Genomic DNA, 25,591 nt, shown 5'->3' with positions numbered 1-25,591 from the left:
AAATCAGCAAATGAAAATAAAAACACTAAAAGAGCATGAGGTATGTAAATTTTTTCTCAATGAAATTGGAAAAAGAAAAAAGTAAGTGTATAGTGTAAATTTTGCTCCAAAGCTTGGATCAAGTTTGAGACATTTCTAATAGCATATATAATGAATATAATGCATTCAAATAAAATTTGAAAATTAGTTTCTATAATTTATAAAAACCAATAACATAGCTTTTAAAAAATTCACAAGGTGAGAATCTGAAAGGATGCCCAGCTGCAAAATACATTTTATTATGTTGGTGCAATTTACAATCTTTATAAAAAAGATATAAAGAATTTTATAGTTCATAATGTAGAGGAAGGGTTTGAGGATAAGAAAATATATTTTCTTGCAGCTTTAAGAACAAAGTCATAATCATAAAGAAGAACATTTGATGAAAATCCAAGTCTTCTCATCCTCATTCCAGGTGTTTAACAAAATGCTCTCTTAATTTTATCACCTAGTTTGCCTTCTCCTTGAATTCTGATAGACAAATACAAAGAGTTATCACTGAGCAAACAACTAATATGATCACTAATGATATCAGAACAAGAGGTTCATGAGCCTGTGGACGAAGACAATGAAAGAGTACCAGAAATTCATGGAAACTACAATATGTTCTTGCACTTTGAACTATTTCCTTTCAGTATCTCCTTTCCCTTTGAAATTAATTCTAAAATGTAATTACCTAGATTGAAGCTAATAAAAAGTAATAAATATTGTTAACATACAAGCATCCTTTAGGAAATATCAATTAAGTCCGTATAAGGCAGATAAGTTAGAATGCTTGTTCACTGAATAACAGTCTGCTTAATTATTTGAATTACATGGTCACATTCTTGCTATGCTCCTTGAGAAAAATTTTTGAAATATCTTTCATTGAATATTTTAGAAAGATGAGGTAATACTTAAATATATTCATTCCTAAGCAGTTATAGCAAACATTTTTAAAGGATGATAAAAATGTATTTGAAATGACCATTGCATAACATTTATATGGTATATTAGATAGGCCTGAAACACATAGATATAGAGAGGCTAATTATGAGGAAAAAATAAATGTCTTAGTTAATATTAAGGTAAGTGATAAGCATAAGTATATCATAGACTAGAAAAAACATTTCAAGACTGTCAAAGTCAATAATTTTTAATATTTTAGCAAGTTTGAAAATTTTTATAGCAATATAAATAAAATTAGACATAGTTCACTGAAATAAGAAAATTCATAATATGTATTTATTTCTCATATATTAAAAGTTCTAAAATGAAATTGTATAAAACAAATATTTATGAAAAAGACAATATATTTTCAAATAAGCAAATAAGAAATATAGTCAATGCAGCACAAACTAACAAGAAAGGGAAAAGATAGAGTTAGAAAAAACTATAGAATTCTTCTACGATGTTGGAAATTCAGCTGAATAGTGCAAATTACTTTGAAACATGTACTTTTCACATATATATTTAGAATATGTCTTTATGACAGTATGATTCTGTTTTATGCTTTTCTCTATATAATAATTTACTTTCAAATATTAGCGTTTCAGAGCTTAACTATAAATGAAATGACAAAATTATATGCTGGGTTGACCAATATATAAATTGAAAAGCCTGAACCCCTGAAAAACATGAACAAACTTTCTGGTCAACCCAATAGTATTCATTTTCTAAATCACAGAAAATTAACACCTCTAGTGCAAAGAGAGGACAATGGGCTAAATAAATCACTTTAATAAAGCATAAATCTAACAAAAATTTTAATAACCTGAGAATGTAATGTGATAAATTTAAGATTCTGCTGAGTTGTCTCACTGATGTCTTTTTCAAAATCCACTGTTGCCGGACAGCGACAGTGTTAAGTGTGAGATAGTGCTTGCCAATAAACATATCCTATAGGAATGTACTGGAGAAGGCAATGGCACCCCACTCCAGCACTCTTGCCTGGAAAATCCCATGGATGGAGGAGCCTGGTGGGCCACAGTCCATGGGGGTGCTAAGAGTCGGACAGGACTGAGCGACTTCACTTTCACTTTTCACTTTCATGCATTGGAGGAGGAAATGGCAACCTGCTCCAGTGTTCTTGCCTGGAGAATCCCAGGGACGGGGGAGCCTGGTGTTTTGCCATCTATGGGGTCGCACAGTGTTGGACACGACTGAAGCGACTTAGCATAGGAATGTACTATCTGTGACTACACTGCAAAGCAGTTTCCTCATATATTTGGTATATGTTTCAGAAAAGACTCACCATATATAACAAAGACTAAAGCTTATTATCTTTAAGTACCATATTCATTTAAATAAATTCCTTAAGTTTTATTACCTTACATAAATTTCTCATATGTAATATTGGGCATTTTGATTATGTACAATAATGTCTTTATTCGCAAAAGGGCATGCTAACCTACTTAACATTGAAAAGCTATTTTGTGTGCATGTGTGCATATGTGGTCAATTACTCAGTCGTGTCCTACTCTTTGCAGTCCTATGGACTATACCCTGCCAGGCTCCTCAGTCTATGGAATTTTCCAGGCAAGAACATTTGCCATTTCCTACTCCAGGAGATCTTCCTGATTCAGGGATTGAACCTGCATCAGCTGGGGATCCTGCATTGGCAAATGGATTCTTTACCAGTGGTGCTACCTGAGAAGCCCTATGTTGTCTGCAATTAACTTCAAAATATTTTATACATACTTGTGCATGCATACACACACACACACATACACAGAATATGGTAAACTGAACAATTGTTGAATCTTCGAGGTTTATGGGTGTTGCCTGCATCAGCCCATCAACTTTACTATATTTTTGAAGCTTGTCAAAATACTCTCTGGAAGTTGGTGATGGACAGGGAGGCCTGGCGTGCTGCAATTCATGGGGTCACGAAGAGTTGGACACGACTGAGCAAATGAACTGAACCGAACTGTCATAATAAAAAGTTGTGTGAAAGAAAATTGGGAAAAAAGATTTGTTAATTCACAGTAAAGAGTCTTAAGACTAAAATATATTTGTCTGCTAGATACCACAAAAGTACTATATATTTTCCATGGAATACAAGAAGGAAATAAAAATAGCATTAGCAGGAGGAGAGATCAATGAAATAAAAAAGCATGACTGAATAAATGCTTTAGCTATAACTACAAAAAGAAATGTTACATTTTTAACCTTTCAATTTTTCTCCAAAGTAAAATACAGAATAAAAATTGTATCAAGATAATATAAAAATTTTCAAATTTTAATTAAATTATTTTAATATGAAAACCCAAATATCTTTGAAATATTACAAGTCACATACAGGCATAATTCAAACATTGAAAACAGCTAAAATTGAACTGTCTTCCAGGTTTTCATAAAAGTTATAAAAATAGATATATAATTTTTTCTAAATATATTTGTGTATAATCACTCAAGAATAATTTACCTTCTGCATCTCAGTATTCAAATGGGAGGCAATTGAGTATAATGTTTGAGAGTATGAAATTCAACCTTTCTCAGAAGTGAATTTTGGTCCTGACTCAGTCATTTCATGGCTGTGTGACAATAAGAAAACTATGCATGCATGCTCAGTCACTTGCATCGTATCTGACCCTTTGTGACCCTATGGGCTGTAGGCCACCAGGCCCCTGTGTCCTTGGGATTCTCCAGACAAGAATACTGGAATGGGTTGCTATGCCTTCCTCTGGGGGATCTTCTTGACTCAGGAACTGAACCCCCATCTCCTGCACTGCAGGCAGAGTCTTTACCACTGAACCACTGGGGAAGCCCCAAGAAAAGTACATAACCTTATAAATCTCCTCCTCGTAAATCACAATAACATCAGCAGCTACTCATTATGTGGTCATTATGAGGGTTCAAAGAGTTAACACCTGCTAAGTACTTAAGCCAGGCCTTGTAGATGGTGAACACTACAATATCTTTCTTAAACACATTATATAATAAAGTTAAAATTATGAATTTATGAATAAAACTTAAATTTATAAATAGACTAATCTGTATCAAGGAAATCAAATTTGATCACCAGAACATTAAAAATGATCCAAATTGTATTTTAGCATTTCAAGAGTATATTTTCTTCTAAATAAATGCAAACCAAGTCAAATAATCAAACGTACCTGTGGTGTGTCCAAATTTTCCAAAGGGGTTCTGTGTAAGGTCAATTGTCCTATCAATTTGAAAGATATTTAAATCTTCATCATCTAAGGCAATGTCACCCCAAAACACAGCTAAAAGAGAAAATTTCAATTAAAATACAAATTATTTAAGAGCAAAAAGCAATGCGAACAAAGCTAATTAGAAAAAATATGGCTAAAAATATGGAAATGTGGTCCTTATAACTATAGAGATATTTCAGAAAATAAGTGTACCTGAACGTACTGGGCCTGTTTCAGTGTAATATGAGCCACCTGTGAAAGGATGGGATCTGCTTTTCTCACTTTGATGTTTTAGAGGAAAGGGAGAAAATCATTTTTTTAGAGTGAAATGATCTAAGATTTACTGGGGTGGGGGGTGGTGGTTCTTAAGGGTGTTAGTGATGGACAGGGAAGCATGGAGTGCTGTAGTTGATGGGATCACAAAGAGTCAGACAAAACTGAGTGAATGAACTGAATTGAACTTAAGGAAAGAGATTTCAGCAACCATGGCTAATTTGCAAATAAGTGAAAAAGAATGCTGACATTTACAGTAGATGGGGGAGATAAGCAATTCTTCACTGACAGGTGGAAGAAGAGGTAGTAGCAATTAAACCACATGCTACTTTATAATTTTATAAAGTGAGGTGCAGTTGAGTCGAAAGAATATAATGCTATCATAGCAACTCATTCATTACATTTTGATAAAGTGGTAAAGTATCTTCTTTGAAGATAGTATTGCTTAAGTATCTATAAAATATATAGATTAACTCAACATTCACCTAGTCATTGCCTAATAAATGTTGACTTAATCTATATACTTAATAGATAGTTAAGCAATACCATCTTCAGAGAAGGTACTTTACCACTTTATCAAAATGTAATGAATGAGTTGCTATGATAGTATTATATTCTTTTGACTCAACTGCACCTCACTTAAGATTTCCAGGAGAAATATCAATAACCTCAGATATGCAGATGACACCACCATTATGGCAGAAAGTGAAGAGGAACTAAAAAGCCTCTTGATGAAAGTGAAAGAGGAGAGTGAAAAAGTTGGCTTAAAGCTCAACATTGAGAAAACAAAGATCATGGCATCCGGTCCCATCACTTCATGGGAAATAGATGGGGAAACAGAGGAAACAGTGTCAGACTTTATCTTTTTGGGCTCCAAAATCACTGCAGATGGTGACTGCAGCCATGAAATTAAAAGACGCTTACTCCTTGGAAGAAAAGTTATGACCAACCTAGATAGCATATTCAAAAGCAGAGATATTACTTTGCCAACAAAGGTCCGTCTCTTCAAGGCTATGGTTTTTCCTGTGGTCATGTATGGTTGTGAGAGCTCGACTGTGAAGAAAGCTGAGCGCCGAAGAATTGATGCTTTTGAACTATGGTGTTGGAGAAGACTCTTGAGAGTCCCTTGGACTGCAAGAAGATCCAACCAGTCCATTCTGAAGGAGATCAGCCCTGGGATTTCTTTGGAAGGAATAATGCTAAAGCTGAAACTCCAGTACTTTGGCCACCTCATGCGAAGAGTTGACTCATTGGAAAAGACTCTGATGCTGGGAGGCAGTGGGGGCAGGAGGAAAGGGGATGACAGAGGATGAGATGGCTGGATGGCATCACTGACTCAATGGAAGTGAGTCTGAGTGAACTCCGGGAGTCGGAGATGGACAGAGAGGCCTGGCGTGCTGCGATTCATGGGGTTGCAAAGAGTCGGACACGACTGAGCAACTGAACTGAACTGAAGACATTTGTTTGTATTTTCAGGAGCTTCAAAAACATTACTCTAATCCCAGAAATACTCTTTTATACCCAGAAGTTTAGGTTACTTAATAAAGGAAAGCTCTATAAACCATTGTGAATGAATTTGCAACTAGTAAGCAAATTATTGTTTTCTAAGGTCAGAAATATACATTTGCATAACGAAAAGCAGCCTCCTTGTTTATTTGAGCCCCAAAGTAGAGTAATCAATTCCTTTGTATTATCAGATATCAAAATATAATAACTAGGAAATGTAGCAAATTTATGAGAGGATAAATTAATCATGAAATAGTAAAGAACTGACAAATGCCTTGGAAATTCTGAGATATTTAAATTTTTTTATTCAGATTTTTCTTCTACAACACCAAAAAGGAAAGAAGGAAATTACATTAAAAATTATAGAAGGAGTCCTATTCAATATTTTGTAATAACCTATAAGGGAAATGAATCTGAAAACATATATATATCTGATTCACCATGATTTACACCTGAAATTAACACAATATCGCAAATCAACCATATTTTATTTTAAAAAATTAATATTTCAGAAAATGATAAAATCCATTTCAAATCACTTTTATTAAATTAAAACCTAAATATATATGAATTTTAGCTATAAAAGCTATTTAATAAAATTAGTTAATTCATAAAATTAAACTTCAGTCCTGAAAGCTATATATTGCTTCTGGCTTTGATCAAAGGTTTATGATATTCTGTATTTAGTTTAGTTCACTTACACAAAACTGACATGAGATAAGGGGTTTGTTTATTTGCAAATCTAGAAGGAAAGAAAATAGAAATTAGTTCAAGGTGGGTAATCAGTTCCATATATGAAAAAAACCTTTATTAGAATTAGAATTCTCTCATCAACATGAATCAGCTACTGATATATATGTGATTCATGTTAATGTATGGCAGAAACCATCACAATATTGTAAAGTAATTGTTCTTCAATTAAAATTAATTAATTAATTTTAAAAATAATTCTCTCATCAAACTCTGTCTTCTTTCATCCTCTTCTTTCATCATGGCCCTACTATCAATGAAATGGCAGTTTGCAAAAGTAAAGCGATGCTTGCCTGTGTGCGTGCTAACTCACTTCAGTCATGTCTGACTCTTTATGACCCTATGGACTGTAGCCTGCCAGGTTCCTCTGTCCATGGGATTCTCCAGGCAAGAATACTGGCATCAGTTGTCACACCCTCATCCAGGGCCTCTTCCCCCACCCAGGGATCAAACCACCATCTCTTACTTCCTGTGCATTGGAAAGTGGGTTCTTTACTACTAGTGCCAAATGGGAAGCCCAAAGGGATGCTTACTGTCTTTTAACATCAAAGAGACAAAGAAGTCTGTAGAAGACTTAATAGTGCTAAGAAACTGGTCTTGATGCCTGAAATAAAATTTAGATTCATACACATGAAGCATGAATGTCTGAGTCTTCATCATCATCCCTAAAGCCAGACATCCTAACAAAGAGATGGCTTACCTAAATAAAATATTTTGGAGTTACACAAAAGACTTGTTCTTTTTAAAAAATAAAATTTGCATTTTGTTTCAAGATTTTTCACTCTTCAAAGTAAATAAAAGCTTGCTAGTCATTTAAATCTTCCATCATGTGTATTTACTAGGCACATAGTTGAGGACACTGAATGGCACTCTCAGTCTGCCTATTTCTTTCCAAGTGCTAGCAGACAACTAGAGACACAAAAAAAGTGCTTCTCTAACATTTTGTTTTGCCCAGGAATCACAGAAAATCTGGTTAAAATGCAGCGTCTGATTTAGTACCTCTGTGGAGTGATCTTCAGTTCAGTTCAGTTCAGTTGCTCAGTTGTGTCCGACTCTCTATGACCTCAAGGACTGGAGCACGCCAGGCTTCCCTGTCCATCAAAACTCCTGGAGCTTGCTCAAACTCATGTACATAAGTCGGTGATGCGATCCAACCTTCTCATCCTCTGTTGTCCCCTTCTCCTGTCTTCAATCATTCCCAGCATCAGGGTCTTTCCCAATGAGTCAGTTTTTTGCATCAGGTGGCCAAACTATTGGAGATTCAGCTTCAGCATCAGTCCTTCCAAAGGATATTCAGGACTTATTTCCTTTAGGATTGCCTGGCTTGATCTCCTTGCAGTCCAAGGGACTCTCAAGAGTCTTCTCCAACACCACAGTTCAAAAGCATCAATTCCTTGACACTCAGCTTTCTTTTCAGTCCAACTCACCTCCATACGTGACTACTGGGAAAACAATAGCTTTGACTAGATGGACATTTGTCGGCAAAGTAATGTCTCTGCTTTTTAAGATGCTGTCTAGGTTGGTCATAGCTTTTCTTCTAAGAACCAAGCGTCTTTTAATTTCATGGCTGCAGTCACCATCTGTAGTGATTTTACAGCAGACGAAAATAAAGTCTGTCATTGTTTCCCCATATATTTGCCGTGAAGTGATGGGACCAGACGCCATCATCTTAGTTTTTTGAATGCTGAGTTTTAAGCCAAGTTTTTATCTCTCTTCTTTCATTTACATCAAGAGGCTCTTTAGTTCCTTTTCACTTTCTGTCATACGGGAGGTATCATCTGTGTATCTGAGGGTATTGATATTTTTCCCAGCAATCTTGATTCCAGCTTGTGCTTCATCCAGCCTGGCATTTCGTATGATGTACTCTGCATAGAAGTTAAATAAGCAGGATGACAATGGTCTTGACATATTCCTCTCCAAATTTGGAACCAGTCTGTTATTCCATGTCCAGTTCTAACTGTTACTTCTTAACCTGCATACAGATTTCTCAGGAGGCAGGTCAGGTGGTCTGATATTCCCATCTCTTTCAGAATTTTCCACAGTTTGTTGTGATCCACAAAGTCAAAGGCTTTGGTGTAATCAATAAAGTAGAAGTAGATGTTTTTCTGGAACTCTCTTGCTTTTTCTATGATCCAACGGGTTGGCAACTTGATCTCTGATTCCTCTGCCTTTTCTAAATCCAGCTTGAACACTTGAAAGTTCCAGATTGACATACTTTAGAGGCCTGGCTTGGAGAATTTTGAGCATTACTTTACTAGCATGTGAGATGAGTGCAGTAGTGCAGTAGTTTGAACATTCTTTGGCATTGGCTTTCTTTGAAATTGGAATGAAAACTGACCTTTTCCTGTCCTGTGGCCACTGCTGAGTTTTTCAAATTTGCTGGCATATTGAGTGTGGCACTTTCACAGCATCATCTTTCAGGATTTGAAATAGCTCAACTGGAATTCCATCACCTCCACAAGTTTTATTCATAGTGATGCTTCCTAAGGCCCACTTGACTTCACATTTCACGGTGTCTGGCTCTAGGTGAGTGATCACACCATCGAGGTTATCTGGGTCATGAAGACCGTTTTCGTACAGTTTTTCTGTGTATACTTGCTACCTCTTCTTAATATCTCCTGCTTCTGTTAAGTCCATACCATTACTGTCATTTATTGTGCTTATTTTTGAATGAAATGTTCCCTTTGTGTCTCTAATTTTCTTGAAGAGATCTCTAATCTTTCCCATTCTATTGTTTTCCTCTATTTCTTTGCATTGATCACTGAAAAAGGCTTTCTTATCTCTCCTTGCTATTCTTTGGAACTCTGCATTCAAATGGGTATGTCTTTCCTTTTTTCCTTTGCCTTTCACTTCTCTTCTTTTCTCAGGTATTTGTAAGGCTTCCTCAAACAACCGTTTTGCCTTTTTGCATTTGTTTTTCTTGGGGATGATCTTGATCACTGCCTCCTGTAAAATGTCACGAACCTCTGTCCATAGTTATTCAGGCAATCTGTTTATCATATCTAATCCCTTGAATCTATTTGCCAGTTCCACTGTGTAATCATAAGGGATTTGATTTAGGTCATACCTGAATGGTCTAGTGGTTTTCCCTACTTTCTTTAATTTAAGTCTGAATTTGGCAATAAGAAGTTCATGATCTGAACCACAGTCTGCTCCTGGTCTTGTTTTTGTTGACTGTATAGAGCTTCTCCGTTTTGGCTGCAAAGAATATAATCAATCTGATTTTGGTATTGATGATCTGGTGATGTCCATGTGTAGAGTCTTCTCTCGTGTTGTTGGAAGAGGGTGTTTGCTATGACCAGTGCATTCTTTCAGCAAAACTCTGTTGGCCTTTGCCCTGCTGCATTTTGTACTTCAAGGCCATATTTGCTTGTTACTCCAGGTATCTCTTAATTTCCTAGTTTTGCATTCCAGTCCCCTATAATGGAAATGACATCTTTTTTGGGTGTTAGTTCTAGAAGGTCTTAGAAGTCTTTATACAACCATTCAACTTCAGCTTCTTCAGCATAGATTGGGGCATAGGCTTGGATTACTGTGATATTGAATGATTTGCTTTGGAAATGAACACAGATCATTCTGTCATTTTTGAGATTGCATCCAAGTACTGCATTTCAGACTCTTTTGTTGACTATGAGGGCTACTCCATTTCTTCTTATATCTATATTTTTAACAAGCTCCCATTATCACAAATAATTATCACCTTTTTATTACTTTTATTTTTTCTACAAGTATAAATTTTATTCCTCTGAATCAACTGGTTGACTTTAGAGCATAAACATTCAACCAAGTAAAATGCATTTTGTCTGTACCACATTTATATAATTTGAGTAATAATAAAGTAAAACTCAAATGTTGTAGATTTTTATTTCCTTGTAATGACTTTTCACATGCAACAGGATTCATGTCTTGATGGATTATATCAAACAACGATCAGCAGTCCAAGTTGATACAACACCTCAGAGAAGAAAAAACTTCCCTGGTGGCTCAGTCGGTAAAGAATCTGCCCACAATGCAGGAGATCCAGGTTTGATTCCTGGGTTGGGAAGGTCCTCTAGAGAACGAAACGGCTACCCACTCCAGTATTCTTCCCAGGAGAATGCAACGGACAAAGGAGCCTGATGGGTTACAGTCCACAGGGTCGCAAAGAGTCAGACAGGACTGAGCGACGAAACCTCCGCCACGCGGGAGGAAGTGACGTAAGACCAAACGATTCTCACGAAGAGACGAAACTGCTCTGGAATACGTAAGCCCATCTTTTATTGATTGATTTTTTCCTGAACTAATATCTTCAGTAGCTTTGCAGTTCTTAATATGCAGTGAAGTGATTCAGAAGAAGACAAATATTTCTTTGCGAACAATCAATAGTCAGTGACTAAGCCTATTCATTTCTGTGTAGACTTGATATACTATAGACCTTATATCCGTATAAATCTTTAAATCTTGATGGTATCAACAGCAACAAAAAATGGACATCTTAGAATTTCCAACCTATCACATAGTTTAAAATGCACAATTACTTCCTGTTTTGGCACACATTTGAACGTTTCCTTAACTCACCTTCCGCTTCAGTCTATGTCTTGTGCAAGCGTGAGTGCTAAGTCAGTTCAGTCATATCTGACTCTTTGCAACCTTATGGACTGTAACCTGCCAGGCTCCTCTGTCCATGGGATTCTGAAGGCAAGAATACTAGAATGGGTTGCCGTGCCTTCTTCCAGGAGAATCTTCCAGACTCAAGGATCAAACCCACACTCTTTTATGTTTCCTGCTCTCACAGGTGGGTTCAGTTACCACTAGCACCACATGGGAAGCCCCTAAGTGTCTTATTTCATGTTAAACATTTACTTATGCATTGGCATAGTGAAATAAATGATGAAAATTTATATTAATGACAATAACATTACAATTTGCATTGTAATCAAACATATATTTTTATATAGAACCAAGATATTTGTAATTCTTGAGTATACTTTTGAGCCTTTTGTTTTTCTTTCTGTGATATTTTCTATTTATTTTACATCAAAAAACACACAAATTAAAGAGAAATATTTTTGAATTATAAATTATCAATCATTAGCCCATTTAATACAGTGATTTGTGTTCAGTGAGATCAGAGACAGAAATTAATACAAAAAACTTATTCTAGATTATGATATTAGGGAAATAGTACAATTAGAATATTTATTATCTGGAATTCTGCTCAGATTCTTATGATCAAAAAATTGGGTTGTAGCTAACCAATAGGCCAAAATAAAATGTCAAAAAGTAGAATTTTGACATTACATGCAAAACCTCAGATTTTGTTTTTCCCCTGAAGGCTATTTGTATTCATTGTACTACAAACATTTTTTAATCAGAGACCAAAAAAGAAAAAAAAAAAAGAGCTTTTACTGTAGTACACAGAGTAAATACATTTTATAAAGAATATATAGTGAGAATAAGCAAGCCAATGTTGTAATTCCCTATACTCTAATTTTAAGTGATGTCTCTTTCACCAACTTTCTGATTCTGCAGCAAGCTACAGTCCTTCAATTCTGAAGCTGAGGTCCAGGGACCAGCTTTAAGGAGACTTTAAGTCTGTGATTTCCTAAAAGCTGTATGCAAAAAAAAATATGTAAGAGTTTATAAACACAATCACCACATGTTTTGCAGAGAAGAGGTCCATAGCAGATTGTCAAAAGGTATCACACAAGGTAAAGAACCACTTGTTGCTGTTGGTTAAGAGCCAGTACTTTAGATGAAAGCAAAGCCTTTCCATGCACTTGGGAGAAAATACTCCCAAGTGCACTAAACAGCCTTAAGAAAATTAATATATTTTCTTGACAGCTGATTACTACTTGGGAATGCACTGTAGTAGACAAGATGATAGAGTATCCTCAGACATTACTTACAGAAAGTTCTCCTAGAAATCCCCTCTCCTCACTTAACCCCATTAGGTGTTTCATCTGCTTCCATGTCCTGCTTGTCTTGCCAACACACAAGATTTCATAACATGTTTTCAATTGTCAGATTCTTTAATTTAATTTTGAAAATACCACAGGAAGCATTGTTGCTTATCTTTAAATACTCATTGCCAGCCTGACATAAAGTAGGTCCTCAGTATATGTTTTGAGGCACGAAAGGTGTGAATAAGTAAGTGAATTGGGGTATAGTTATATATAACAAAAATGAGGCAAGGAATGTGGTATAACTCACAAATTTGCCTTATGACTCAAAATACTAGATTTCAATCATTCCAAAGAATATTTCAAATCATTTCAATCCAGAGTGAATTACTATTTTATACTTTAAAGAAAAAAAAAAAGGCATCTGTCTTTCTTTTTTATTCCAGTAATATATATTATTAAATGTAGTTATGGGAAAGGTATCCTTTTTTTTTTCTTTCTAAACACCACACTTGCAAGTTCAGGAAATACATGACTGAACTAATAGATCAGTTATCTTGAGACATATAGGATTTGGAGAGATTGTTTAAAGATTCAACAATAGCCAAGAGGATTGCTTATTATGCTTTATCAGTTTAAACTTTATGTTGTTATTGATATTGGATTTAGGGAGGAAGAATGATATCATGTGAAAACTGGCAAAACAAAACTGCTTGACAAAACTGCTCTGGCTGCTCTAGGCTAAAATAAAGGCCTAGTGAAAATTTCCTCAGACAAGGGCAACAGTGAAGGCTTAAAAGTCAACTATTTTTACATGATTGACAACCATTAAGCATATTCCCAAGGAAAAGTAAGACTTGGCAAAAGTTCCAATATATACATTTTGGAGACAATATTACATTACTCAAAAAAGAAAACAACTTTTTGGTGGCATTTCATATACACAGAATAAAAATGTTCCCCAAAATGACAAACATGAAATTTAATATAAGTTCCAATTTGAGAAGCAATTATCTAATATTTTTAAAGCTCTTGATACAATATAAATATAAAGATACATTTTTATGTAGACTTAGAAATGATCTTCAAAAAATAAGAAAAAGAAAAATTTTCACATAGTACATTTGTTTCTTAAATTTCTAATAAGAAAGTATTTATAGTCCAATTACTTTAGTGACTATTTATTTTAAAAAATCATATATATAACTTTATTTAAGATATAAGGGTTATTTCCCAAGATCTGCATTTTAAATTATATCATATACTATCACATAAGCTGAAAAAAGTCATCCAGTCTACAAAAAGGGTGATGTAATGAGGTACAAATGCTGAGTCATATAAAATGGCTTACTCGTCCTTCTCTGATAAACTGGATTTAAAGATCCTTTTGTATAACATAACTCTAATTTGCCACCTTAAAACAAGGTGCCTCAATGGACCAAAAACAGATGTTTGGAGGGAGAGGGTGTGGTACAATATAAAAAGCTAACTGTTTGGGTCATTATTAAAAAAAAAAAAAGTTGTCCAAACATACTCCTAATTTAGATGTTACTTTAAAGAACACAAAACTGCTGCTACAGTTAAACACAAAGTTTGATTTTTTCCTGAATCAGGAAACAAACTACAATCTAAGCACAAAATAAAATAAAATCTAAGCACAAAATCTGAAATGTAAAACAAATAAGTATACATACACACACACACCATGCAAAGAATATTCCTCCAGAATATGGAGACATTTGGTAATAATGCCACTTTTCAAGATATTAATGATTTTCAGAATGAATCTAGATTAATCAATATAATCTGAACACAGAAGAGAAACAGCAATTAACCTTTTAAAAATATTTTTCTTTTTAAAACTATTTTTAAAATTGTTTAAATGCAATGTTACAATATGGATGTGATTAATGCTAAATTTGAAAATAAATATATCTTCTTTTTTAAGTCAGAAAGCAAAATTTTTCCCACAGCAAAAGATCCACCAAAATACTATGTCAATCTGTGTTTATAGCCCACAGTGCCCAGGGATAGCGTTTCTCAGGAAATTTTTTAAATGTCACCCACACCACAAATACTCATTCTGAAGTTTTTGACTCAAAAGGAAAAACACTGACAGAAGAGTACTTTGATCAAGAAATGTAAAAAAAATGTTGAAACTATTGTATGGCCTAATGTTTTCTGTCATGAGCCTTAAAAATGGATTATTATAGCTCATATTTTTTAAACAAACTGTCATTTCATACTGTACAAATAATGATTATATTTATAATCAACCATTACCAAGATTTGGCTGAAATCTATTTCCCAAGTCCTCCATCTTATAACAACAGAGTTAATATCTGTGTTTTCTTACCTTAGGCTTATAATTGTCTACATTTGTGGTAGTCTAGGAGTCACTCTGGTGCTTCTTTTTAAATTCATTTAAAATTTTAAGTTAATTTTGTTCATCTTCCAAATGTTGACCTTAGTTCTTTGAATAAATTTTGATGTCTTCCTGCTAGAAAGACCATTCATGAAAATACTATTTTCTATGTTCTAACTATGTTTTATTCACTGGCTGGTCACTTTTTTACAAAAAATAGAATTTTTTTTTCTCATTTTCCCCAATTTTGTCAGTGGTAGACTGCCCTTGTGCCTCAGTTGGTAAAGAATCTGCCTGCAATGCGGGAGACCTGGGCTTAATCCCTGGGTTGCGAAGATTCCCTGGAGAAGGGAAAGACTACCCACTCCAGTATTCTGGCCTGGAGAATTCTCAAAGAGTCAGATGCAACTTTCACTTTCACTTTTCATGTTCACCATTATAATAGGTTAAAAGAGAAACATGTTGCATTACAGCTTTTCCAGCTATTATTCATCTTTGTAAAAGATATCCTCCAGAGCACAAGTTAAATGTTGGAGTCTTTTTTCTTTGCTTAATTTATGCCATCGCATAGCTCTCAAGTCAACATGGGCTCAGTGAAAAACCTTTACAAAATTCAAAAGCTCATTGAGGTGAGGCGAGGTGAAGTCGCTCAGTCGTGTCTAACTCTTTGCGACCCTGTGGACTGTAGCCTACCAGGATCCATGGAATTCTCCAGGCAAGAATACTGGAGTTTTTCCTTCTCCAGTTTTTTTTTTCTTTTTCTTTTTTTAAAGCTCATTGACATCCTAAATACTTGACTTTATACTGATTTCATTTTCTTCTCTTCATAATCTCAGAGACCTTCAACAATTGAAAGGATAATTAAAGAGAACTTTATTCACACCGAAACAAGCAAAAGCTTGAACTCTTTGTGAAATATCCCTCAGTTCAGTTCAGTTCAGTTCAGTGGATCAGTCGTGTCAGACTCTTTGTGACCCCATGAATCGCAGCACGCCAGGCCTCCCTGTTCATCACCATCTCCCAGAGTTCACTCAGACTCACGTCCATCGAGTCAGTGATGCCATCAACCATCTCACCCTCTGTCGTCCCATTTTCCTCCTGCCCCCAATCCCTCCCAGTATCAGACTCTTTTCCAATAAGTCAACTCTTCGCATGAGGTGGCTAAAGTATTGGAGTTTCAGCTTTAGCATCATTTCTTCCAAAGACCACCCAGGGATGATACCCTTTAGAATGGACTGATTCGATCTCCTTGCAGTCCAAGGGACTCTCAAAAGTCTTCTCCAACACCATAGTTCAAAAGCATCAATTCTTCGGCGCTCAGCTTTCTTCACAGTCCAACTCTCACATGACCATACATACATGAACCACAGGAAAAACCATAGCCTTGAAGAGACGGACCTTTGTTGGCAAAGTAAAGTCTCTGCTTTTCAATATGCTATCTAGGTTGATCATAACTTTTCTCCAAGGAGTAAGCGTCTTTTAATTTCATGGCTGCAATCACCATCTGCAGTGATTTTGGAGCCCAACAAAATAATGTCTGACACTGTTTCCACTGTTTCCCCATCTATTTCCCATGAAGTGATGGGACCAGATGCCATGATCTTCGTTTTCTGAATGTTGAGCTTTAGGCCAACTTTTTCACTCTCCTCTTTCACTTTCATCAAGAGGTTTTTTAGTTCCTCTTCACTTTCTGCCATAAGGGTGGTGCCATCTGCATATGTGAGGTTATTGATATTTCTCCTGGCAATCTTGATTCCAGCTTGTGCTTCTTCCAGCCCAGTGTTTCTCATGATGTACTCTGCATATAAGTTAAATAAGCAGGGTGACAATATACAGCCTTGACATACTCCTTTTCCTATTTGAAACCAGTCTGTTGTTCCATTTCCAGTTCTAACTGTTACTGCCTGACCTGCATATGGTTTCTCAAGAGGCAAGTCAGGTGGTCTGGTATTCCCATCTCTTTCAGAATTTTCCACAATTTATTGTGACCCACACCATCAAGGGCTTTGGCATAGTCAATAAAGCAGAAATCGATGTTTTTCTGGAACTCTCTTGCTTTTTCCATGATCCAGCGGATGTTGGCAATTTGATCTCTGGTGCCTCTGCCTTTTCTAAAACCAGCTTGAACATCTGGAAGTACATAGTTCACTTATTGCAGAAGACTGGCTTGGAGAATTTTGAGCATTACTTTACTAGCATGTGAGATGAGTGCAATTGTGCAGTAGTTTGAGCATTCTTTGGCATTGCCTTTCTTTGGAATTGGAATGAAAACTGACCTTTTCCAGTCCTGTGGCCACTGCTGAGTTTTCCAAATTTGCTTGCATATTGAGTGCAGCACTTTCACAGCATCATGTTTCAGAATTTGAAAGAGCTCAACTGGAATTCCATCACCTCCCCTAGCTTTGTTCGTAGTGATGTTTTCTAAGGCCCACTTGACTTCACATTCCAGGATGTCTGGCTATAGGTGATAACGATACCATACCATACCATACCATCATGATTATCTTGTTCATTAAGATCTTTTTTGTACAGTTCTTCTGTGTATTCTTGACACCTCTTCTTAATATCTTCTGCTTCTGTTAGGTCCATACCACTTCTTTCCTTTATCGAGCCCATCTTTGCATGAAATGTTCCTTTGCTATCTCTAATTTTCTTGAAGAGATTTCTAGTCTTTACCATTCTGTTGTTTTCCTCTATTTTTCTAGTCAATATTATTTCAAACATTATAAAGTTTCCATAATGCATCATGAATTTACATTGATATTAAACATATGGTGCATAATGTTAATAAAGCACCCTCATCGATACTATTCTAGTTGAGCCTTAGAATATTCTAGGATATAGATTCATATTACTAGCCTGCCAATAAAATTTACATTTTTTTAAAAAACTTACCATCTCTTATTGTCCATCATTTTATACTATCTCCCTTTACCTGATTTGGGAGTTATTGGCATTAACTTTAGGTAATATTTTAGAAATAAAAGATTCTAAGTGAGAAGCATTGTCTGTCTAAAAATTTCAATTTGAGGTGATGCTGATGTGGTTCACCCCCATGTGAACTACATCAGGGTCTCATATAGCAAACAAAGAGGTGGGCAGGGTTTTTCTTTTCAGATATAGAGAAACAAGGATGGCCTGAATTGGCATAGGAGATGGTGTGCTTTATTCACAAATGCAAGTGATGTACACAAGAAGTAGTATAAAACTACTGGGGAGAAAAAGGAGTTAATCATAGCTTGCATGTTGGAAGGAAAAAAACACCCCAGACTCTGCTTAATATCTAATTGTAACTTTGTTATTACTGAATAATCTGTCCGTAATGCTTCAAGTCTTGTTTTAGATTAAAAAATTAGAAGGAAATAGATGATGAAATGTAAAACAAAATACATGCATATTAGATAAATAAAATCTTTATCAAGGCCAAAAGAAATAATTATTTAAATTTAAATGTTAAATAACTATGAGAATAAATATATAGCTAAATTGTTTCAATTTAAATATTTGGAACTGGCGTAAGTTTTAGCTAATATAAATTGGGAAACTGGCCATTAAATCCTTCAATTTCTCTTTTTATTAAGAGAATAACTTAGAATTTAAATAAACTACAATTGTGTATCATGAGCAAAAATTATATATTTAATTTTGAGAAAAAGAATTCAGTTGAAAAACATTTATTAACTTTAATAAAGTCATTACAATCTTATAAAACAAACGACTGTCTGAAAAATGCAAAGGAAGTTTATAAATAAATCTGTATTTTTACTATCCCCACATGTTTCTTTGACATCATATTTTACCTCATTTTGTTTAAGTGTATCCCTACACTGCTTATTGTGGATATAAGTGATTTCACTAATTTTATCTTTAATCTTCCTTTTAGCTTTAAAAGTAGATAATATACTATATTTGCCATATATTTATTTCAATGAAGTTTTTCTTTTTTGCAATGCTCATAATTTATTTCATCAACATAAAATAAGCACATACATGATTACATGGAGACTAAATAACATGTTATTCTAACAATAATGGGTCAATGACAAAATCAAAGAGGAAATTTAAAAATACCTTGAGACAAATAACAAAGAACACACAACCATACAAAATCTATGCGATGAACGAAGGCAGTTATTTCAGAGAAGTTCATAGCAATACAGGCCTTCTTCAAAAAACAAGAAAAATCTCAAATATATAATCTAATCCACCACTTAAAAATCATTAGAAAAAGAAGAACAAACAAAACGTACAGTGAGCAAAAAGAAGGAAATAAAAGATCACAAGAGATATAAATAAAGTAGAGACTAAATAAAATAGAGAAAAAATCAATAGTTTTTTATTGTAAAAAAAAAAAATCAAGACTTTCCAAGATAGTAGAGGGGCAGGAGAACATGGAGTTCATTTCTCCCCACAGATACATCAAGAACACCTCAAAAATGGAAAAATTCTCACAGAGCACTTGCTGAATACTAGCAAAGGAAATCAAACACATAAAAGGAAATGAATGATTCCCATATAACCAGGCAGGATGAAAGGCAGAGGGAAAAGGAAGAGGAGAGGAGGCAGGATGAGGTCTTTACTTCTGGAAGGAAGCTGAAAGTGAGAGAGGATTTTTACATCTGGAAAAGTCCCTTCACCAGTAAGGGGATCAGCTGAGACAGAAGGGGTGTTTCAGGGGCTTGGAAAAGAGCAGGGCACCTGGCCTGGGGCTGCCAGACAGAGTGAGGTCTGCACAGATGGTTCGTGCTACCGCCCAGTGCGCCCCAGCCTGAGATGGGCGTCTGCGGGTGCACACAGGGTCTGAGTGCTGGGATCTGCAATTTGGAGAGCCAGCCCAGGAAGCAGACTGATAGTGGCAGTGAAAAGACAGCATGAGGTGACAGGACTGAGGAGCTCTGTAGCAGGGGATGCTTGGAGGGAAGCATGGACCACTGCAGAGGCAAAGCCCAGAGGCCAAGTGACATGTGAAGGGCGGGGCTGCCATCACAGCCTCTCTTGGTGCTCTGGGGCTTGTCTCCGCAGGCACTAAGGAGGGCTCCCATTGGAGCCAGGTCATGAGCCCTTGCCATTGCCTCCTTCCCCTCCCTACTTGGGTACCTTGTTTGCCTCAGTGCTCCCTGAGAAGTTCAAATGTTCCAATTGCTACTCCAGGACCCTCTCACCTGGGTGGCCTGCTTGCCCTGTTCTTTGCCTTGTCTCCCTCCTGCCTGATGGGACAGGGTGCTCGGCAACTCTAGAGCAGACTCCATTGGGAGGAACGCATGCAGAGGTGGGGCTGAAACCACAGCTAAGCCCTAGGGGCTATGTAACTAGGGAAGAAGAGCTGAAATCTCTCCTAGAAGGTGTGTGAACTGCAAGTTACGACTCTGCAGATGGCTTCCTAAATTCATCACCTGCAAAACACCAAAAGGACAGCAAATGCTCCTGCAGCTGGGGTGGGTCTGCTTTAGCAGCTGTGGGCCCTGTGGGTACATATGCACAGAGGCTGAGCCAGGCCAAACTCTGAGCTGGCTATAGCTCCCACAGCAGGTCCAGGTGCATGAATACTACAGTCCTGAGACCTGAAGTCAATGCGTATGAGCTAGTGGCCTGGTGAAAACAACACCTGAGAGTCACCGGGCCAACAGACAGCACACCACAGTTAGTTACACTGGGGCTGAGACCAGTGCCAACAACAGCGTACTTTGTGAGCCCACACCATAGGCTGAAAGGGGACACAACAGAGCATGTTCACAGGTGAACAACTCCAGTTGAGGAATATTCAGTGAGTTCTCTCCCATTGGGAGTGTTCCAATCCTGCCTAGCTCACACTACACATCAGAAATACAGCTAAGAAAAAAATGGAGGCACCGATACTCACAGATGGTGACTGCAGCCATGAAATTAAAAGACACTTTTCCTTGGAAGAAAAGCAACGACAAACCTAGATAGCATATTAAAAAGCAGTGACACCAGTTTGCTGACAAAGGTCTGTATAGTCAAAGCTATGGTTTTTCCAGTAGTCATGTATGAATGCGAGTTGGACCATAAAGAAGACTGAGCTTCGATGAACTGATGCTTTGGAACTGCGGTGCTGGAGAAAGCTTTGGAGAGTCCCTTGGACTACAAGGAGATCAAACCAGTCAATCTTAAGGAAATCAACTCTGAATATTCATTGAAAGAACCTAAGCTGAAGCTGAAGCTCTAACACTTTGTGCACCTGGTGTGAAGATCCATGAAGAGGTGACTCATTGGAAAAGACTCTGATGCTGAGAAAGGCTGAGGGCAAGAGGAGAAGGGGATGACAGAGGATGAGATGGTTGGATGGCATCACTGACTCAATGAACATGAATCTGAGCAAACTCCAGGAAATAGTGAAGGACAGAGCAGCCTGGCATGCTGCAGCTCTTAGGGTCCCAAAGAGTTGGGCAGGGCTTAGCGACTGAACAACAATAACAATACTCAAACAAGTAGGAAGCGGATCCTGCTGCTCATGGGGAAGTGACAAGCACAGAGCAAAGCGGGAGACCCTGGTCAGTATTCAAGGCAGTTTCTGGTCACCACAACAGCAGCTAAACCCACTATCAAGGGGATAATGGCAAAAGTCACTGGACCCACCTCACTCACTGGAGGCAAACAACAGAAGAAAGAGGAACAACAATCCTGCAACCTGCAGAAAAAATATTCTTGTTGTTCAGTCACTCAGTCATGTCTGACTCTGTGACCCCAGGGACTATAGCACACCAGACTTCCCTGTCCTTCACAACCTCCTGGAGCTTGCTCAAACTCATGTCCATTGAGTCAGTGGGCATGTGTCATCCAGCCTTCTAGTCCTCTGTCATCTCCCTCTTCTCTTGCCCTCAGTCTTTCCCAGTAACAGGGTCATTTCCAGTGAGTCGGCTCTTTTCATCAGGTGGCCAAAGTATAGGAGCTTCAGTTTCAGCATCAGTTCTTCCAATGAATATTTGGGATTGATTTCCTTTAGGATGGACTGGTTGGATCTGCTTGCCGCCCAAGGGACTCTAAAGAGTCTTCTCCAACACCACAGTTTTAAAGCATCAATTCTTCAGTGCTCAGCCTTCTTTATGTATATCACATCCATTCATGACTACTGGAAAAACCGTAACTTTGACTAGACGGACCTTTGTTGGCAAAGTGATGTCTCTGCTTTTTAATATGCTAGTTTTGTCATAGTTTTTCTTCCAAGGAACAAGCATCTATTAATTTCATGGCTACAGTCACCATCTGCAGTGATTTTGGAGTCAAAGAAAGTAAAATATTTCACTCTTTCCATTGTTTCCCCATCTATTTGCCATGAAGGGATGGGACCAGATGCCATGGTCTTAGTTTTTTGAATGTTGAGTTTTAGGCCAATTTTTTCACTCTGCTCTTTCACCTTCATCAAGAATAAAAATTAAATACAATGAAGCAATATGAAAAGTAACATGGGATAAGCAACAAATAACATACAAGGGAATCCCCATGAGGTTGCTGCTGCTGCTAAGTCCCTTCAGTCGTGTCCGACTCTGTGCGACCCCATAGACAGTAGCCCACCAGGCTTCCCCGTCCCTGGGATTCTCCAGGCAAGAACACTGGAGTGGGTTGCCATTTCCTTCTCTAGTGCATGAAAGTGAAAAGTGAAAGTGAAGTCGCTCAGTCATGTCCAACTCTTCACGACCCCATGGACTGCAGCCCACCAGGCTCCTCTGCCCATGGGATTTCCCAGGCAGGAGTACTGGAGTGGGGTGCCATTGCCTTCTCCCCCATGAGGTTATGAGCTGATTTTTCAGCAGAAACTCTGACATGACATACTTAAAGTGATGGAAGAAAAGAACCTACAGTCAAGAATATTCTAACCAGCAAGGCTTTCATTCAGATTTGATGGAGACAACAAAAATTTTGTATACAAGCAAAAGCTAACAGAATTCACTATTATCAAACCAGCTTCACAACAAATACTAAAGGAAATTTTCAAGGTAGGGAGAAAAAAAAGAGATCACATCCTACAACTAGAAACAAGAAAATCATAAATGGAAAAGCCCATTGATAAAGGCAAACATACAGTAAATGCAGGAAATCACCCAAACACAAATGATATCAATACCAGCAACAGTGAGGAGAATACAAATGCGGGAAACAGAAGTTGCATTTGAAATTAAGAGACCAGCAATTTAAAACAGCCTCGTATACATACACATCCACATACATAATTACATATACATGGGCTTCCAGGTGGCACTGGTGTTAAAGAACCCACCTGTGAAAGCAGGAAACATAAGAGACTTGGGTTTGATCCCTGGGTTGAAAGATCCCCTGGGGAAGGACATGGCAACCCATTCTAGTAGTCTAGCATGGAGAATCCCGTGGACAGAGGAGTCTGGCAGGTTACAGTCCATGGAGTTGCAAAGAGTCAGACATGACTGAGTGATTAACTCACACATACATACTAACACCAAACCTACAATAGATAAATACACCCACAAAAGGAAAAGCAATGGAAACACAGTGTGTATGTATGTGTTCCCAAGGAACACATGAGGAAGGGAAGAAAAAAAAACCTTTAAAAACAAACCCAAAACAATAAAAATAATGGCAGTAGGAGCATACATACTGATAACTACCTTCAATGTAAATGGAATAAATGCTCCAAACAAAAGACAAGAGGCTGGGTGAATGGACATAAAAACAAGACCCATAATCATGCTGTATACAAGACACACTTCAGATCTAGGGACACATACACATTGAAAGTGAGGGGATAGAAAAGATATTCCATGCAGATAGAAATCAAAAGAAAGCTGAAGTAGCAATATTCATGTCAGACAATAAAGACTTTAAAATAGAGACTGTAGGGACTTCCCTGATGGTCCAGTGGCTAAGACTCTGCATTTTTAATGCAGGGGGCATGGATTTGATCTCTGGTCAGGGAACTAGATCCCACATAACATGTGGCCAAAAAATGAAAATGAAAAAAATGTGTTTAACTTGAAAAATAAAATAAAATAAAGACTGTAACAGGTGACAAGAGAGATACTACAGAATGATCAAGGAATCAAACTAAGAAAGGTATAACAATTGTAAATATATATGTACTTAACACAAGAGGACCTCAATATATAAGGCAAATGCTAACAGTCATAAAATGGGGAATCGATACTAACATAATCATAGTGGAGGACATTAACACCCCACTGACACCGATGGACAGATTATCCAGACAGAAAAGTACGAAGGAAACACAAGGCTTAAATGACACATTAGACCAGATAGACTTGATTTATATTTATGGGATAATCAATTCCAAAGCAGCAGAATACACTTTCTTCCCAAGTGCACATGGAACAGTCTCTAGAATTGATCTCATTTTGGACCTCAGGAAATTTAAGAATTTTGAAATTGTATGAAGCATCTTTTCCAACCACAACACTATGAAATTAGAAATCAATCATGGGAAAGAAACTGTAAAATACCCACATACATGGAGGCTAAATATATTACTAAATAACTAATGGATCACAGAAGAAATGAAAGAGGAAATAAAAAATACCTAGAGACAAATTACAAAGAAACCACAACTGTTCAAAACTTACAGAATGCAGCAAAAACAGTTTTAAGAGAGAAGTTTATAGCAATGTAATCTTATTGCTATATAATTAAACTTATATAGCAATATAAATTTACAGGAAATAAGAAAAATCTCAAATAAAAAAACTAATCTTACACCTAAAGCAACTAGAGAAGAATAAAAAAAAAAACAAAAACTCAAAGTTAGTAAAAGGAAAGAAATTTAAAAGATCAGAGCAGAAATAAATAGAGAGGAAGAAAACAGTAGCAAAGATCATGAAATTAAAAGCTGATTCTTTGAGAAGACAAAGAAAATTAACAGTAAATATTTAGCCATACTCATTAAGAAAAAAAGGAGAGGACTCAAATCAATAAAATTAGAAATAAAAAAAGTGGAAGTTACAATGGACACCAAAGAAAAACTAAGGATCATAAAAGTCTACTATAAGCAACTATTGCCAATAAAATGGACAATTTGGATGATATGGACAAATTCTTAGATAAAATCTTCCAAGACTGAATCAGGAAGAAATAGAAAATACAAACAGACCAATCACGAGTACTGAAATTGAAATGTGATTTTAAAACTTTCAACAAACAAAAGGCCAGGACCAAATAGCTTCATAGCAATTTCTATCAAACATTTAGAGGAGAGTTAAAATCTATACTTCTGAAACTCTTCCAAAAATTTCACAGGAAGGAACATTTCCCAGACTCATTCTATGATACGATCATCATCTTGATATCAAAACCAGACTAAGAAATTACAAAAAAAAGAAAATTAAAGGCCAATATCACTCATAAATGTAGATACAAAAATCCTGAATAAAATACTAACAAACCAAATGCAACACTGTATCAAAATGGGATTTTAATATAGGCAAAATATACTACATTCTTCAATATAGACAAATTAAATCATGTGATACACCACATTAACCAATTGAAGAATAGAACCATATAATCATTGCAATAGATGCAGAAAAAGCTTTTTGACATCATTTAACACCCATTTATGGTACAAACTCTCCAGAAACTCTTTATAACTCCATGGACTGTAGCACACCAGGCTCCTCAGTCCTTCACTATCTCCTGGA

The 25,591-nt window shown here is 36.6% G+C and overlaps 1 protein-coding gene across 1 annotated transcript in view; it reads right to left on the bottom strand.

The window, feature by feature from the left end:
• TLL1 (tolloid like 1) overlaps nt 1-25,591 on the bottom strand; it is a 325,786-nt gene that overhangs the window by 163,271 nt on the left and 136,924 nt on the right. The window contains exon 2 of the mRNA XM_052654737.1: nt 4,137-4,247. Coding sequence (XP_052510697.1) covers nt 4,137-4,247 — 111 coding nt within the window. The remainder of the gene's footprint in view (nt 1-4,136; nt 4,248-25,591) is intronic.

This window comes from Budorcas taxicolor, chromosome 17, assembly GCF_023091745.1.
Source record: "Budorcas taxicolor isolate Tak-1 chromosome 17, Takin1.1, whole genome shotgun sequence".
NCBI classification, from domain to species: Eukaryota; Metazoa; Chordata; class Mammalia; order Artiodactyla; family Bovidae; genus Budorcas; species Budorcas taxicolor.
Note: the sequence above shows the minus strand (reverse complement) of the source record. Positions and strands in the feature narration are given on the sequence as shown.